The sequence below is a fragment of the Tarenaya hassleriana genome, unplaced genomic scaffold, assembly GCF_000463585.1.
Source record: "Tarenaya hassleriana unplaced genomic scaffold, ASM46358v1 Cleome96, whole genome shotgun sequence".
Taxonomy (NCBI): domain Eukaryota; kingdom Viridiplantae; phylum Streptophyta; class Magnoliopsida; order Brassicales; family Cleomaceae; genus Tarenaya; species Tarenaya hassleriana.
This window is the reverse complement of record NW_010972002.1, coordinates 262815-280511: the sequence shown is the minus strand read 5'-3', so window position 1 is coordinate 280511 and position 17697 is coordinate 262815. Positions and strand designations below refer to the sequence as shown.

At 38.3% G+C, this 17697-nt stretch overlaps 5 protein-coding genes across 8 annotated transcripts; 2 read left to right on the top strand and 3 right to left on the bottom strand.

The window, feature by feature from the left end:
• Window positions 1–3015: 3015 nt before the first annotated feature.
• LOC104804797 (adenosylhomocysteinase 1) lies at window positions 3016–5329 on the top strand. Its single transcript, XM_010529155.2, has 2 exons — window positions 3016–3775; window positions 4228–5329. The coding sequence occupies exons 1-2, from the start codon at window positions 3065–3067 to the stop codon at window positions 4972–4974; spliced, it is 1458 nt and encodes a 485-aa protein (XP_010527457.1). The 5' UTR covers window positions 3016–3064; the 3' UTR covers window positions 4975–5329.
• An 841-nt stretch (window positions 5330–6170) lies between these two features.
• LOC104804796 (protein RALF-like 24) lies at window positions 6171–7696 on the bottom strand. 3 transcript variants are annotated; one of them, XR_770390.2, is made up of 2 exons: window positions 7167–7696; window positions 6171–6609 (listed from the first exon to the last, which is right to left on the bottom strand). XR_770390.2 is itself a non-coding variant. In XM_010529154.2 (1 exon), the coding sequence occupies exon 1, from the start codon at window positions 7586–7588 to the stop codon at window positions 7220–7222; it is 369 nt and encodes a 122-aa protein (XP_010527456.1). In that variant the 5' UTR covers window positions 7589–7695; the 3' UTR covers window positions 6995–7219. The 3 variants fall into 3 exon arrangements, 1 of the variants encoding a protein (XP_010527456.1); XR_770391.2 differs by having other exon boundaries at window positions 6172–6585; XM_010529154.2 differs by lacking the exon at window positions 6171–6609 and having other exon boundaries at window positions 6995–7695.
• A 386-nt stretch (window positions 7697–8082) lies between these two features.
• On the bottom strand, window positions 8083–10981 carry LOC104804795 (heat stress transcription factor A-5). 2 transcript variants are annotated; one of them, XR_770389.2, is made up of 4 exons: window positions 10686–10981; window positions 8865–10071; window positions 8523–8655; window positions 8083–8344 (listed from the first exon to the last, which is right to left on the bottom strand). XR_770389.2 is itself a non-coding variant. In XM_010529153.1 (3 exons), exons 1-2 carry the CDS (start codon window positions 10920–10922, stop codon window positions 8899–8901), a joined length of 1410 nt encoding a protein of 469 aa, XP_010527455.1. In that variant the 5' UTR covers window positions 10923–10981; the 3' UTR covers window positions 8411–8655; window positions 8865–8898. The 2 variants fall into 2 exon arrangements, 1 of the variants encoding a protein (XP_010527455.1); XM_010529153.1 differs by lacking the exon at window positions 8083–8344 and having other exon boundaries at window positions 8411–8655.
• Window positions 10982–11324: 343 nt separating this feature from the next.
• Window positions 11325–13901, top strand: LOC104804794 (histidine protein methyltransferase 1 homolog). Its single transcript, XM_010529152.1, has 8 exons — window positions 11325–11517; window positions 11616–11681; window positions 11898–11964; window positions 12057–12157; window positions 12631–12675; window positions 12769–13062; window positions 13167–13269; window positions 13489–13901. Exons 1-8 carry the CDS (start codon window positions 11374–11376, stop codon window positions 13569–13571), a joined length of 903 nt encoding a protein of 300 aa, XP_010527454.1. The 5' UTR covers window positions 11325–11373; the 3' UTR covers window positions 13572–13901.
• Window positions 13902–14237: 336 nt separating this feature from the next.
• LOC104804793 (protein RALF-like 32) lies at window positions 14238–14912 on the bottom strand. The gene has a single exon (XM_010529150.2). It carries the CDS (start codon window positions 14779–14781, stop codon window positions 14422–14424), a length of 360 nt encoding a protein of 119 aa, XP_010527452.1. The 5' UTR covers window positions 14782–14912; the 3' UTR covers window positions 14238–14421.
• Window positions 14913–17697: the final 2785 nt, after the last annotated feature.

Below are 17697 nucleotides of genomic sequence, written 5' to 3'. Positions count from 1 at the left end.
AAAGAATTATTCTTTTTAATTATGTGAATTTAATTTTATATCAATATCTATATTTCTTTTGGTATAATACTTTTTTATTCTATCCACATAAAAATCAAATGTTTAAAAAAATATTTTTGTATAAATTTAGTCTGTAATAAAAAGTTGTTTAAAGCAATTAACTAAAAAGGAACAAATATTATAGCCTACGTTACTAACATTAGTCGTGACAAAAAAAATAAATAAATGTGGGGAGTAGGTATTTTTGTGCTTTTGGGGTAGGTGAGGGTAATATGGTCTTTTCAATAAGCCGATCTCATGGTCCCAAGTCCTGCGAGATCTGCGGTCAACATGTGAACTTGTTGCGTTCTTTACCAAAACCACAAACTTGGCATGTTTTATTTCCCTAATTATAATAATAATTGATGTTATCTATATAATTAGCCAAAAAAATATGATTTTTTGTAAAGGAATCCCATATCTATAAGCATATTTATTAAATTTTATTTTATCAAAACAATATAATCCGATGATATTCTTAATAAAACCCGAATACGTAAAAACTGCCGATATCAAACTCAAACCTAATAAATTATGATAATATGTACTAGTTTTATCAAAACTGTTGTTAATAAGTTTATCTAAATCTAAAAAAGTTCTTATGAACAATACTTTATTATCATCTCTCTTTTGATTTAATTATATCAATTTTAAAATTTTGAGATTTTTATTTAGCTTTTGTTTGGTTTGAATGAAGAAAATGCTACACATTATAGTCAATGTTCTTTAATATAATTTTCCCGCGAGCATAATCACGTTTTTTTGGATTTTGTTTTTCATGTGGTAGATGGGAACTATTTTTCATGGTGGCGCTTCCCCATCCACTAATTTCTATTGTTTGAATTCTAGACGAATATTTTATTTTAATATTTGAAAAATATAATATCTCAAACTAAATTTATTTAAAATTTTATAAAAAAAGTTAATATTTGTAAATAAAAAATTCAATATATTTATAACAAAACATATTTTTGTAACTTTTAAAATAAAATAGAATTAAAATTCAATATATTTATAACAAATTTAAACACAACAATACATCGCCCAACCAACCGTGGCGAACAGAAAAGTATTCTCTTTCTTAAGAAAAAAAAAATATTTTTAATTGGGGAAGTGATATTTTTCTTTCAAGTAAAAAATACTCCTTGCTTATAATGTCGACATAGTTACATGGTACTTCTTTTTTTGGTGACATGTTACCATAAATTCTCGGATTCAAAGGAATTTTTTTTTTGTTGATAATCCATACTTTAATAATCGAATTTATTAATAAATATTATGATGAAAGTTTGTTAAAAAAAATATAAAACCTCCCATAAATGATATTGAAAGTGCATGAATCTTCTTTAGTTTTGTTCTGTTTTCCATTTTCAATTCCAATAGAGATGGATATACTGTTTTATTGGATTATTTATTATTTTTCAATGTTAAGAAATTATATCTATATTATGCCAATTCAGTAAGATTCGGTTCAGTTTTTTTTTTATAATTTTTTTAATATATCTTATTATTAAATTTAATTTAATTTGAATAATATCAAATATTACTTAATTCCATTTTATTTCATGTAATCTAAGCATCTTCCCCACAAAAAATATTATAATTTAGAAGTTCGTGGTGAACGTAACCCTTGTGTCTTAATCAAGAGTAACACTATTACAATCTTTTCATATTATTTATCTGAAATCTTTGCTATGGTTTTTTTTTATGAAGATGGTAAAAGTGAATAAATTTAATCCCAATTAAAAAGTAAATTTCTTAATAGAGGACATGAATTTGTTTTTTTTTTGGGGGGTTTATAATTAATAAATAGAATTAAAGAAATATACAATAATAATATGTGCAAATTCATATACAACTGCATTTGCCACAAAGCCACATCGCTGCAGCCTGCACCATTCATTACCATGCTTCTTGCTGTCGGCTTTTTCAAATATTATATATATTTTATCAAAAAAGTATAAAAAGAAAATATCTCACCAATATATTTATATGTTATTTCCCAAATTTATTATTATTGGATCCACCGACGCTCCGGCACCTTACTAAAAAAGTAGAATAAAAAAAACTTCTGTTTTATTATTATTATGACATATATATACATATATATATATATATATGTATATATGTATAACTCTTGTATCTCGAATATGGATGTTTATATTTTCTAACACGATTCCGAAAACTCTCTTTAATATTGTCTATAACATTTATTTTTTATAATCTTACAAGAGATAAGGTAAAAAAATTTGTCTTTCTGTTACATTTCATTGCTGCAGTTCTAAATTCAGGAAAAAAAAAAAGAAATTTTAATATCATGTAAAGTGTCGTGTGAGTTGGATCTGAAAAAGGAAAAATATATGTACAAAAATATCTATATATTTTGTTTGGAAGCAAATTTGCTATTTTCAAGCTTTTATGGGATATATATATATATACACACACACAAATATTTCTCTGAATGATAAAAATAGATTCACCTTTTTTCATTTCGAAAAAATGTGACAGTTAGCAACAATTTAATTTGTAAATAAAATTAAAATCAAGTAAAATTTGAATAAAAGTGTATAGTATACAATATAACTATCGTTAGACTGCTAATTATCCGCATAAAACACGAATTAAATGAATTTTAAAAGTAAATACCTATAAGATTTCGCCACGTGGCTTGAATCTATAGTGACCGTCAGATCATCCCGACCGCGAACCACACGGTTCGCGCACCGTGCTCCGTCGGCTACGGGATCGTAGCCTTTTACCAGATCCACCGAACCCTCCCGAAAATCTCCACCGTCCATCTCTCTTCTCTCTCATCTATTTATACTCCCTCACTCCAATTTCATAAAATCCATACATGAGTAACTTTTGAAATTTTATCGACAAAAGCTATGTGTTGAATTGGAGAATTGATAGTTGATAGAAACTGTGTGGAACAGAACTTGATAATATTGTATTGAATTCCATATAAAAATCAAATATATATCGGAAGACAGTATCTCGGAGAGAGAGCTTTAGATCGGGAAAAATGGCGTTGCTCGTTGAGAAGACGTCGAGTGGTCGTGAGTACAAGGTCAAGGACATGTCTCAGGCCGACTTCGGCCGTCTCGAGATCGAGCTCGCGGAGGTGGAGATGCCTGGTCTCATGGCGTGTCGTACCGAGTTCGGACCGTCGCAGCCGTTCAAGGGTGCGAAGATCACCGGATCTCTCCACATGACGATCCAGACCGCTGTTCTCATCGAAACCCTGACCGCTCTCGGAGCCGAGGTCAGATGGTGCTCCTGCAACATCTTCTCCACTCAGGACCACGCCGCTGCCGCCATCGCTCGTGACTCCGCCGCCGTCTTCGCCTGGAAAGGTGAGACCCTCCAGGAGTACTGGTGGTGCACGGAGAGGGCTCTCGATTGGGGTCCCGGTGGTGGTCCCGACCTCATCGTCGATGACGGTGGTGACGCCACTCTCTTGATCCACGAGGGTGTTAAGGCCGAGGAGATCTATGAGAAGACCGGTCAGGTCCCGGATCCTTCGTCCACCGACAACCCTGAGTTCCAGATCGTGTTGCAGATCATCAAGGACGGCCTTCCGGTCGATCCGAAGAAGTACCACAAGATGAAGGAGAGATTGGTGGGTGTCTCTGAGGAGACCACCACTGGTGTCAAGAGGCTCTACCAGATGCAGGTCAATGGAACTCTCTTGTTCCCCGCCATTAACGTTAATGACTCCGTCACCAAGAGCAAGGTATCGATCTCTGCATTTCTCTACCCTTTTTGCGTCATTTAGATCCGTTCCAGTTTTGTGCATATATTAAAAAATTCAGATCCGATGCATACGGCAGAGATTTGGGTCCAGATCTAGTCCTGTCCCATTGGAGCTCTAGATCTGACGCTCTTAAGCAAATCTATTGAAGAGACATATCGACATTAGGAGATTGTGCTAAGTGACTAACAAATTGATGGATCTTTCCCATGTTTGAATTATCTGCAAGTTCATTGATTGAAAAGTATTCACTAGCTTGCAAGATCCAAGTTTGTAGGGATCTAAATTGCTGAAACTTGTCAAATTGTTAGTGACACAAGGACTTGGTTAACAAAAGATATGTCTTTCCTTGTGTAATGTGTGCTGTGCAAGTCAACTTAGGTGTTTTATACGCTTTGTCACTACTTATCTCATGTATGTTTCCGCTGGTGCAGTTCGACAACTTGTACGGATGCCGCCACTCTCTCCCCGATGGTCTGATGAGGGCAACCGACGTCATGATCGCCGGAAAGGTCGGGGTTGTCTGTGGTTACGGAGATGTCGGAAAGGGATGTGCTCTGGCCCTGAAGGCTGCCGGTGCCCGTGTCATCGTCACCGAGATCGATCCCATCTGTGCCCTCCAGGCTCTCATGGAAGGTTTCCAGATTCTAACCCTCGAGGACGTTGTGTCCGAGGCCGACATCTTCGTCACCACGACAGGAAACAAGGACATCATCATGGTCGACCACATGAGGAAGATGAAGAACAACGCCATCGTCTGCAACATCGGTCACTTCGACAACGAGATCGACATGCACGGCCTCGAGACCTTCCCCGGCGTGAAACGCATCACGATCAAGCCTCAAACCGACAGGTGGGTCTTCCCCGATACCAAGACCGGGATCATAGTCCTTGCAGAGGGCCGGCTCATGAACCTGGGCTGCGCCACTGGTCACCCGAGCTTCGTGATGTCTTGCTCGTTCACCAACCAGGTGATCGCACAGCTCGAGCTGTGGAAGGAGAAGGCGACAGGCAAGTACGAGAAGAAGGTGTACGTCCTTCCGAAACACTTGGACGAGAAGGTGGCGGCCCTTCACCTGGGCAAGCTCGGGGCGAGGCTGACAAAGCTCAGCAAGGACCAATCCGATTACATCAGTGTCCCCATCGAGGGTCCGTACAAGCCGCCTCATTACAGGTACTGAGGGAGGGAACGAGGAAAGAAAGGGGTGGTTACCGGAATTGAGGATGGATGTTTTTTCTTGATTAGGGTTTGTGTGTGTCGAAGAGGGAAACTGTATGGTCTTTTTACTGATGAATTAAGACCAGAGTATTTGGGGGTATGAAATAAGGTTTTTTCTTTTTTTTTTTGGGAGTTCGAAGGCTGTCTCTGGTCTCATGCCATCCGCATCTTCTTCCTTTTCCATTTTCTTTTTTGTTGTTTTGGATTTTTCTTGTCTTTTTGGTTAGTGTCAAAGGCCGAGAATTGAAAAAGAAATTGTTGGGTTATTTCCTTTTTTGTAAGCTCTTTCCTGTGAAAGCTTATTTCATTGGAAATTACATTTAAAATTACCAATTTCATAAAATCCATACATGAGTAACTTTTGAAATTTTATCGACAAAAGCTATGTGTTGAATTGGAGAATTGATAGTTGATAGAAACTGTGTGGAACAGAACTTGATAATATTGTATTGAATTCCATATAAAAATCAAATATATAATTTTTCTATAACGGCAAAACAAATCTAATTGAATATAAAAACAATTGATTTTTTTTATAGGAAAACAAGCATTTTCACAAATAAAAAACCATTTGATATCAGAAGGAAAAAAATATAATTTTGTAAAACTCAACCATCTAAATTTCAAATAACAAAACCTAAGGATGGACAATGAATCTAACCCTACCGAAGCAAAATGTTCAATATTTTTCGGACTATATCATTCAAAACTTCTGAACGGTATATTTTTTTATAGAACCGAATTTTTCGAAACCAAATCGAACCAAACTTTATAAAATTTCTGAAAAACCAAAATTTTCATAAAAAAAATCTACATTTTTTTACAAAAACCAAAACTGAACCATACCGAAACCCGAACCGAACCAAATAATATATGCTACTAATTTGGTACAAATTTTAGAATACCGAATAAATCGTTTCCAAACCGAACAGTTAAAATTCGGAACCGAATCCCAAAACGTCCATCCTAACAAAACCACCCATGAAATAACGCTCAGAAACAACCAACCCTGTTTGCAGCTAGAGTTTACAAAGAGACCAAGCCGGTAGATGACGACGATTCAATTTTTCAGATTGAATTCTGTATGAACAATGGATAGTGAAGATCAAAGAATTCAGTAGATTAGTGCGGGAGAAGGTATGGCTCTTTCTGCAATCACTGCCATATATATATATATATATGGACACACATATATATCAAGAAACCACCCCTTCTCCTAAGTTCTGTACAAGAAATCAAATCTTAACCAAAGAAAATACTATTATTCTCCATAAAGGAATCTTCTTTTTAGCCTAAGAAGCATATGGACTCAAATGGAGGGAGACATTGTCCTTCATTCTCCCCTTTTACTACTCCATCCCAGTGTCCCTTTCCTTTAAGAAACTGATTCAACCTCCACAAACAACTAAATCCCACAACTATAACAAGAGACACCGTGAAATCATCTGTCAGATTCCTCCTATACTCTTGGTACCAACAATAACATCGACAACTCCCCGCAAAATGTCGGGTTCTTGAAACATTCATGCCCGGAAAACTTCAGCTTTCCACAAAGTTTCTTCCTTCAGTCCTCCTAGTGCCAGAAACCAAACCCTACCTATAACTTCTTAAAACCGACGTACATCATTGCTACACATTATATATACACAAACCCGGAATCGGCAAAAGCTTGATCCCGGCCTAGCTATATGCATACTGATACACAAGTTTACATACAAATCAAAATGCTAGATTGGTCTTCTAGTTTAATCCCCAGCTTGATGAACTAGTTCTCTACACGGTTGAGACAGGGAGCATAGATAGATCTATAGCCGTGTCAAGAAATCCATCCTCTTTACTATAAAGAACCCATGAAATCATTCACTGCCATCCCAATGAAAAGCTACCAAATTAGTTCACAAGAACCCGAAACGGGCAAATCCCAACTCCATCTAACAATTTCCACAATTAGCACTCTCATCAATCTACTCTCAGAAAGGTAATGTATATCACAGATCTCAATCATTTGATATTGATGAACAAGCAGTTCCAAGTTACATATAGCTATTTATGTCATACAGTATCTATATATGGAACATTACCATGAATCCTACAGACGCTCCATGAAACCTTAACCACACAACACAATACAACAAAAATACAAAATTTACTTGCCTTTTTCTCTTCAAATACATTGCCTCTGAATTCTCAACTCTGAGAAATTTTGTTCAGGTTCTGGTTTCGCTGGTGTCTCTAGCACATCTGGTAATGATCTCGCAGCCTTTGCTGTAAGAATTCGCTTGCCCTGAGCGACAATCGTAGTACGAAGCACCTGGCTTCTGACAGGGGACCATGTCCCTCCTTAGGGTTTCGTAGCTTATGTACCGCCTCTGCATCATCATCACTCTCCGGCTGATCTCCGACGGCATCATCTCCTCCTCTTCCTCCATCGACGACTCTCCGACGCCGCCGCTCCCGCTTAGCATTGCGTCGATCTCGCCGTTGTTCGCCCGAGAAACCGCGACGGCGACGGAATCGAAGAAGTGGGTATGCAGGAAAAGTATCGCTAAGCAAAAGAGAGCTACGGATTTCAACATCTCGCTGTCGGAATTTGCAGGTAAAGATCTGGGTTTAGTTTGGTGGAGTGGAAGCGATGAGAGAAAACAACGGTGAATTTGGAGTAGTGTGAGTAGTGAGACAGAGACATGAATGCAAGCACGCAGCCGGTCCACGTTCATTGATTTTACCGGTTCGGTCCGGTTCGGTCTTTGGTTTGAACGGTAAAATTAGTCTTTAATGATAGTGACTCAAGATTTTTTTTTACATGGTAATTAATGACAGATTAGTTTTAAGAACCCAAAAATGTTTGATAAAACATCATAACGCAAGAGAGAAAAATCGGCTATTGCCACATTTCGGGCCTCAGGTTTGGTTATTTTGGGATCCAGAATTTTAAATTTTTTAAAAAACTATACAAATTAAAATAAATCTTCAATTTTAGATTCAATTCAAATGCAACTTTCTGGAGATTAAAAAAACAATCATTGAAAACCCAACACCACCACAAACCCCCAAAAGTCACATTCCTTCCTTATAGCTGAATTCCAGGTGACCAAACAAATCAAAATCCAACCATTTATTCGCACTACAGATTTATTGAAAATGTCATATCATATTTCAACTAATGAAATACTTGACTCTCTTTTCCCATAAAAGATTTTGAAAAGATCGAGAACTGGCCATCTGGTTACAAGTTCTGACATAAAGGGTCTCTACAATATCAGTTTCTTCAAAGCATCTCAAGATTCAAGATTCGGATTCCTCCTCCAAAACTTTTGGTAAAGGGCTTTACCCTAATCAGAATTGTGTGTCAGAGGAATAAAAGCTGCTTATTCAATACACACATCATACAATACAAGTTGCATGCAAAGATAATATAATTCAGACCGTGGAATCAATTCTACACCAACTATATGTATGAAGAGATCTAGTAAGGGAAGGCTCGAGAGAGGCAGGCGAATAACAACTTACACAGTGTAATGAGAACAGCTTCTTGTACTATGTATATCTGTATCACTCGGCTATGCATTTACTTTTACTCGGGAGTGGCTGAAAAAGGAGACTAAAAGGTTGAAGACGAGCCCTTGGACTTGGACAATGTGACCTGAGTAACCAAATGGATAAAGTCTAAATCGAATCAGCATTACAGGTACATTTCTGAATGGGAGTAAAACACAAGTTGCTTAGTTTCACTGCCATTATATGAATTCAACATGAGTAAAATATATAAAAACCATAAAGAAAAAAGTGAGTAGCCCGAATGATATGCAAAAAATAATGGACAGCAAGGGTAAGATATGAGATTTTGAGAACCTTGTTGGCAGATGTGTTGATACTATCTGGGTACTTAAAGGGTCAGCTGCTCGATACTCCTTGTATTTCGAGACATCATTTGGCCGGTTCTTCCATCTTCTTGCTCTTCACGTGGGTTTGCCCTATAAGTGGAACTCGCCTCTTCGTTATCCAAGGAACCTGGTCTTTCAGTTAGGAACTGCTCCCAGAACACATCATTCACTCTAGCTGGGGAGGCTGCCACAGTTGCTTGCTTTCCAGTAGCTGCTTCCTGTGCGGCTGTGTTCTTCGCACTTGCGTTTGATTCTCTTGACTCGAAGTTGAACTCAGGAAATCTTCCAACATCCTGACTTTTCTGAGTTGCCTTTGTTATCAATGGAGCTGTCTTGGCGGCGGGTAATGGAGCAGATGCCAGGGTTAGATTTAAATGGCATGGAAAGTCACCATCAGTTTCCTCTGGAGAAGTTAACCTCAGTGGCAATGTCTCTGCTTGTGTATTCTCATTTAATAGTAATCTTCTTGGGCATGACCCGGTATCTGCAAGCTCAGGTGCTTCAGGTGCAAATAACAGGCCTTCTGTTCTTGTTTGAGCACCTTTCGGATCTCCTCCTGATAGTCTCCCCTTCGGGCTCCCTCCGTCGTTGGAACTTTGTATACTATGTGACACCAAGTTAATGTCTGAAACAGCCGGGGAGAGCTCTAACTGTAATTTATTTGAGAAACTTTGGTGGAAAATACTCTCAAGCTCGGGCCTCGAGCTATTACTGCTATTATCCAAATGGGAATTTTCTGACTGTGGCTTTGAATGCTCAGCTTGAGGGACTCTTCGCTTTTTGTTGTAAGCTGAGATGTCCAATTGCTCAACTTTACAGGCAAATTTTTCAATAAATATAGGATCTTGGATGGCCTTTTCTAAGAAATTCAGCAAATTCTCCTGCCTCTTCTCCATATCATCTACCTGCTGGGTCAGCTCTTCCAACTGAAGCTTTGCTGTTGACTTCTGCTGTTTTGACTTCAAAAGCTTTGCTTCTATAGCAACTTTTTCACAAGAGAGCTTATCCATTTCTTCTTTCAATGCTGCTCTTTCTTGGTCCATTATGGAAGTGGGTGGCTGACTGTGGCTGTGAATAGGTTTTCTTCGGTGTAGATTCTTCAGCAGCTGCTTCTGATCCTTGACAAAACATTCATTAGCAAATTCCCACCTCTCAGGATCAATCTTTCGGAATCCCTATCAACATATGACAACAAAACAAAACTTTGTTATTGAAGACCACAAAATGTAAGCCCAGGAAGGGGGGGGGGGAGTTTTACAAGCAGGACTCTCTCTGTTATAAACTTGTAATGAATAACGAAATCACAAAAGAGAAACTAAAAGCTAACTAAGAGTTAAATTTCATTTTGTAAACAGAATTACGCACTTAAGGGACACTTTTCACTACCGCCGATCCCAAGATATCTCCTTTAAGCTTTCCTTTATCCTTCCCATTTATAGAAAGAGGATGCAATCTATAATACCCATAAGATCGACAATTTTACCCATTCCCTTGTTCCATAGTACGATTACTCAGCTGGAGAAGCTTGATATATCAAATGATTTGAGAGCAGAAAATTTAAATTTTCAACAAATGAGAGATACTACAATCAGTTTCTCATAACGAAACCACTCATAATCTGTTCTAAACCTTTCCCGGCTCGGAAAAATCCGGAATATACTACTAATTCCCAACCTCAATTCCAGTAACAGACAAAAAATTTCGTTCGAATTACCGCAACGAAGTGGAGAAATCATCACCCTAAACTGCAAGATAAGAATTTCACGGAGCATTGAATCCGAAGACTCACATATGTATTGAGCTGACGAATGAAGGAAGAAAAGTTGTTGTGCTTGAAGTAGGTCGGGAGAAGGAGGCGAGCGAACTCCGGATGGTTCCAGACGATGAAGCTGTTCTTGTTGGCGCTCCACGAAACGATCTCGTCCGTCGACGAATCATCCACCATCTCATACGTCTTCAGAAGGAACGGCGCCGGTCCTCCTCCTCCTCCAGAAGCGGAAGAGATAGCTAGAGCTCCGTCGTCCATGGACGGATCTCGGCGAAAACAATGGCGATGATGAATGAAAGAGAGATAGGTGGGAACTGGAGCTGGTAAAAAGTAGTTGGAGAATTGTCTCCCGGTTTGGTTCCCGATTGGATTCGGTTATTATTTTATTCCGGTTTGTGATTGGTTTAGAGATTATGTCTGATCCTTGGAAATCTATATCCGGTTAGACGAAAAAATTAAAATATAATTTAAAAGGAAATAAAAAATAAAAATCACCGTTCCAATATCTATAGAAAATTTCTTTAACCGCTCGAACCGTTTGGTTAATCGTTTAAACCCACCGATTTGGAAGATATTTAATTTACGGTATGTAATCGAACCGGATGTCGACCGGTTCGAAGATGGAATCTCCCGACGGGGAGAAATAAAATAAGTTCCCTTTCAGTGCTCTGGCACTTTCGCCGCTGCCGCCAAAGCTCAAGCTCTGTCAATGGCGACGAACCCAACGTTTCAGTTGTTCTCATCTTCAAATGATAACTCCTCTAATGGTTCAAGTCTAGGGCTAGGGTTTCTCGATTCACCAGAACCACCTCGTCCTTTGCCGCCTCCTCCCGTCGAAGTCTTGTCCTCCGAGGTATCGTCGTCAACATCTCCGATTCTAGTTCATATCTCCTTTAATTCGTTTGGTTGTTGTATTTAATTTAGGGATTAATCTCTTGATCTTCGTCGCAGCATGTCTCTTCCTCTGTCAAATTCGCTGTGGAGAAGGTGGCCATTGGAGAACTCACTTTGTTGAAGGTAAGCTTCTTTTTGGTAAGGGGGGGGGGGGGGGAATTGAAATTCTTTGTTGTGGGCTTGAATTGAGTGTGGCTTCTGCTTTGGATTTAGCTTAGATGACAGCAACATTTGCATCCTGAGAAATCGTTGTGTGACCCTTTGAACAATCTTCGAAAATGTGAATCATGGTGGCAATAATGGAAGAGAATTATTCAATGTAATGCTTTCGTTTTCTAGGGTCGTGTGAACACTAAAGACGTTTTCGGGTTGCCTAATTCAGATTTGGTTCCTGGAGTGTATGAAGGTAAACTGACCTTTCTCTAATGATTTCCATGGCAAAAGATCGGTTGATGTGTCTTCTCTCTCTGGTTATTCATATTGTTTTGTTTGACATAGGTGGTCTGAAGCTTTGGGAAGGATCAATTGATCTTGTTAAAATTCTTGAGAAAGAGGTTCATAATGGGAACTTACCATTTTCTGGAAAGCGGGTTCTCGAGGTTAGTTTCTTTATTCCCTCGGCTTGATTATCTAAGCGGTAGATTGTTTTATTGATCCATTGAGAAGAAAAAGAAAGGGTTGTTCTCCATGTGCTAGACGATATTTGATGTGCGCTAACATCAAACAGCTAGGACTTTGTTGAGATTTGAGATTTTTTACGAGAAAATACAAAAGTAGCAGGAAAATTATTCTTAATATAGTATCTATTAAGGATTGTTTTGTACTTTGTTGTGAAAGGAAAATGGTTTTGAAGCTAAATATGTATTGCTAACTTCCAACTTGTAGAAGCCTCATTGTGGTTACTCTTAACATGGATCTAAACACCAGCTGAGATATTCTCAACCGAAATTCCCTGCACGTGGATAACTCTTAGTTTTTAGAATTGAAACGCATGAAATTGGTGTTGATTATCCAAATGATATGCCATGTTCTTCGTTTCACTACACCTAAATTCTTGAACATTTGATTTCAGCTTGGATGTGGTCATGGACTTCCTGGAATCTATTCCTGCCTTAAGGTGAATCAATAATTTTCAGTCTATATTATGTTGCCAAAGTCCATGTATAATCATCATTCAACATTCTTTAAACTTATTGGTTTTCTCTGTTAGAATGCAGATGCTGTCCATTTTCAGGACTTCAATGCCGAGGTCCTGCGATGTCTCACCATTCCAAATTTGAATGCTAATCTGTCCGAAAAGTCGGCATCCGCCTCAACAAGTGGCAGCTCAGAGGTACGGTTCTTCTCAGGGGACTGGAGTGCAGTTCATCAGCTTCTTCCACACATAAATGATGGCGAGAACAATATCAATGGTGGAAAAGCTTCTGGTTACGACATTATTCTAATGGCCGAGACAATTTATTCTATCTCAGGTCAGCAAAGTCTATATGGGCTGATTAAAAAGGTACTCTTGCTTCTGCTCATACACAGTATCCGTCAATATTTTCAAACTGTTTTATAATAACGAAAAATTATGGAGCTTGAACTCGTGATTTTTGATTCTGGCAGTGTTTGGCTTGTCCTAATGGCGTAGTATACATGGCTGCAAAGAAATACTATTTCGGGGTTGGTGGAGGGACAAGGCAGTTCCTATCTATGATAGAGAGAGACGGTAAGTCGAGATCTTCTACACTTTGGAGGTATTCCCATTATTCGTCTAATTACGTTAACCGACATGTCGAGTGGTAAGTCGAGATCTTCTACACTTTGGAGGTATTCCCATTATTCGTCTAATTACGTTAACCGACATGTCGAGTGTGTTATCCATGATCGAATCAAGTACTTATCGATGCACTTACTTACCGGTATCTTTTTTTTTCCGCTTGTGTAGGTGTTCTTGCTTCAACATTGGTGTCTGAAATCACAGATGGTTCGTCCAACGTTAGAGAGGTATGGAAGCTTTCGTATAAGTGAACCAAGTTCTATGCCCCAATTCCTGTTGTTAAACCTATACACATGGAAAATCCGTTGCTTTGCTATCGAAAAAAATCCGTCCCGCTTACCAGTCTGATTCATCGTATGGTAATCTGTGGATTGCCTCTGGAAAAAGTGTTAGGAGTTTGAATCATGGTGGCCTTACATTACATGAGACCTCTGGTTCTCAAACTCATCACCACCATGTTTGGTTTGCCTTATAAGACAGTCTTAGGATATGATGCTTCCTTGTGTCATAACCACTTTTTTGTTATGTTCCATTCACTATTCTTTCTTTCTTGCTCTAATGGATCTCATCTCAAATATTCATTTAGGGTAATTCAATCTTTTAAATCTGTGTCATATTTTTCGATATTGAATTGAGATGAGATGCCCGGCAGCTGCCTTACTTGGATTTTTGGGCCATGCCCCCCAAAAAAATCATAATCTTGATATCTTCTAAAATTTTCAATACGGGCCCAAACTTTTTGTTCATGACAAATTAACCCCAAACTTGCAGTGCTGGTGCAAATGACCATTTCGGTTTTTGGTTCGGTAATCTTTGGGATCCAATTTTTGGACTTGTGGAGAAATTATATCTATTCCATTTTTACATTGGGTTTGATTTTTATATTGTTCTAACGAGAGATCAAACGATATCATCCGTCATTGAAGTGTTCTCTTTTTGCTGCAAGAGAGATTATAGCTTGATTAACAAAAGACATTATCATCTTTTAATCTGTTTAGGTTCCGAACCCAAGATTTAACATCAACCCGCAATTACAAACACGAACACAAATTAACAAAAAAAAAAGCGCACTCCATTCATTTCGTCCCTCTTCAAGATTCATCAAGAATCGGACCTGCAACGGTAATACTTGGAACAGCCACGGCTGTGTGGATTCGACGGCGGAGGAAGACAACTTCCGGAGTAGGAATCGCCGCGTTGGCCGCCGCCGGCACCGTCGCCGCCGCAAGCTGGCTGGTTCCTCTTCAGAGCTCCGTACGAAATCGTCCTTTGCTCCTCCATCATCCTCTGGCTTATCCACGACTCCATCTCCATCTCCTCCACCTCTTCTTTTCCGCACTCGGCCACCGAGCCGTTGCATGTCGACGCTTCCCCGTTCCTCAGTGTCACCACGGCGGCGCGTGAAAGGCACGCGAGTGTTGTCGTTGCGAGAAAGATTACGGCGATGAGGGTTCTTTCCATTTTGTGCTAATGGGTTTTCTTTTCTTTTTCTTTCTTTCTTCTTACAAATCTCGATATCTATACAAGTAAAGATTTGTGCTTCCTGTTTATTTTTTTTTTTTAAATGTGCAAATGATTGTTCTTGGTGAAAGGGTGGGTTAGTGGAGCATGCACTTCACCTAACACGGCAATTATGAAAACATTTTAAAAAAATGTGACCTTTTGATGGGTATTTATTCATGTATAGATACATAGAGTTTACATACAACAAATCCCCATCTTCTAAGGAGATTATACTTATTATCTCTTCTTTATTACATCTTATTATTATACGTTATATCAATGGTTACAAACCTTTACATATATTGTTTTTTAGATATAAAATTTAGCCTTTTACACATCCAAATCAAGTTAATTAACTCGAATCCCAGCAGCCACATTTTTTAACTAAGTATGCGTGGGCTCCTCCATTTATGGGCTTTAATCTTTTAATCGTAACTAGAGAGCCCAATTTAGCTTACACAAATGCTTTCCTATGAGTCATATTTGTAATTTTACAACAAATAAACCTTGATAATATCCGTTGGAATTTCGTCGTTAGAAATCGGTGTCCGTTGGAATTCCGTGGCAAATTTCAAACGGAATTCCAATGCCCTCATCCGTTGGAATATTTCAACGGATTTCCAACGGTTTTTCCGTGGTATATTTTCAACGGAATTCCAACGGATTTGTTCGTCGGGATATATCAACGGAAATTCCAACGGACATCCGTGGCTATTTTCCGACGGGACCGTTAGAATATCCGTTAGAAATTTTCCAACGGATTTACAACGGTATTTGCCACGGATATCCGTTAGAATATCCGTTGGAAACGCCGTCGAAATGTTACAACGGTATTTACAACGGCCGTCCGTTGGAATTTAAAATTATTTCCAACGGCGATCCGTTGGAATAACCGTTGGAAAACACAAAAAAATAAATAAAAAAATAAAATAAATATTTAAAAATAAAAAAATATAAAATAGTTTCACTAATAATAATTAATTGGCACTACGGGTTTCTTCGTCTTCGCTAGTCCCGAGATTACGTGCCGTTGTTTCTGCTCCCGAGCTTGGCGGCGTATTGTGGAGTGGTCGATCACCCCGCATAAGCTCAACGATTTGTTCGAGGTTAGTCACTTGTTGCCTCGTCGCCGCAAGTTGTTGCTCGAGTGTCTCGATCCGTCGTTGTTGTTCGAGATCACTCTGCATGCCAGGAGGAATTGCTGCACCGAAATCATCGAACAAATCTCGCTGCAATCCTCCTAATCCATAGATGCGGCCCTTATTTGGAGAGACCGACTGAAAAATAAAAAAAATATTTAAAATTGAAATAAAATATTAAAATATAATATTTAAAAATGAATTATTTTAAGTTTTACCTCCACATAACAACGATCTTGGTCCGATGCAGAGAGACCGGATGAAGAACCCGCTGAATCGCCAACATTTTGCAAGAGTTGGGTGAGTCGTTGAGTTACCGTGGTTACAACTCGTTCCGCACGGGGATCGACATATGTCCCATCAGACTTTTTGTGAGTCCGAGCGACCAACTCTACGATTGATGGCGTTCTCCCCATTTCTTTTTCCTATATATATATATATATATTATTAACATAATAAAAAATCTAATATTAAAAAACTAATTAAAAATTAAATTAAAGTTTAAGTAAATACCATCTCTTTTTGCCTCTTCTTGAATGATTTAGCACCGGAGGTATGACGATGAGGCCCATCACCCTCGAATTTTTGGGACAGACGACTTTGTTTCGCCTTGGAACTCTTGTTCTTGAAATGGTCTGAGTTCCAATGCGAAAGAAGCTGCTGGTACAAGTCATTTGTTGCCCATTCCGGTGGCAGTCCATGCAGCTGATGACGACGTTTGGCATTGTTCATCATTTGTTTCAACCGCTGCATACCCAGCTGGTTGAACTCTTTGTAAACTTTATCGGTGTGCTTTTTTTTCCACCGAAAAGATTGCTTTAAAAGAAATTAGAGTTAGTGATTATTTATTTTATTTAAATAAAATTTTAAAAATATAACTTACGATGAACGAATGCCACCAAGAACGTTTGATGTTGTCCGGTACCACCGTCCAACAGTAGTAGAGTTGAGGAAAATTTGACGTTATTATTGCTGTAAATTTTTTCCTCAAATCTTTATCGTTAACCCCGAACCTAATTATAATAACAATTTATTAATATTAACTAATAATATAATTTAAAATAAATATTGAAATAATTTAATTTATAAATTAATTACCATAACGCCCCGTCTAGTTCGGGATCGATTAGCGGCACCTCGCGAGTGTCGAAGGAATTTAAAATTTCCTCTTACGATGAACGAATGCCACCAAGAACGTTTGATGTTGTCCGGTACCACCGTCCAACAGTAGTAGAGTTGAGGAAAATTTGACGTTATTATTGCTGTAAATTTTTTCCTCAAATCTTTATCGTTAACCCCGAACCTAATTATAATAACAATTTATTAATATTAACTAATAATATAATTTAAAATAAATATTGAAATAATTTAATTTATAAATTACCATAACGCCCCGTCAAGTTCGGGATCGATTAGCGGCACCTCGCGAGTGTCGAAGGAATTTAAAATTTCTTCTACCTCCTCCAGAGTTATATCACACTCTGGAAAAAGTGGAGGAGCGTCCACCGGTTCCGAAAGACGAGAAGGCGGTGGTGGCGGGGGTGGCGGTGCTCCAGAAGAACCCGCTAACAATCCTCCGGAACCAGAAAATCGTCTACGAAACTGTAAAAAAACAATAGTTAGTTATTAATACAAAACATAAATATTAAAGAATTGAACAAGAATTGAAAATCAATTACCATTTTGTGTTTTTTTTTTGTTGATTTTTTTTTTTCTCGTTTTTTTTTTCGTTTTT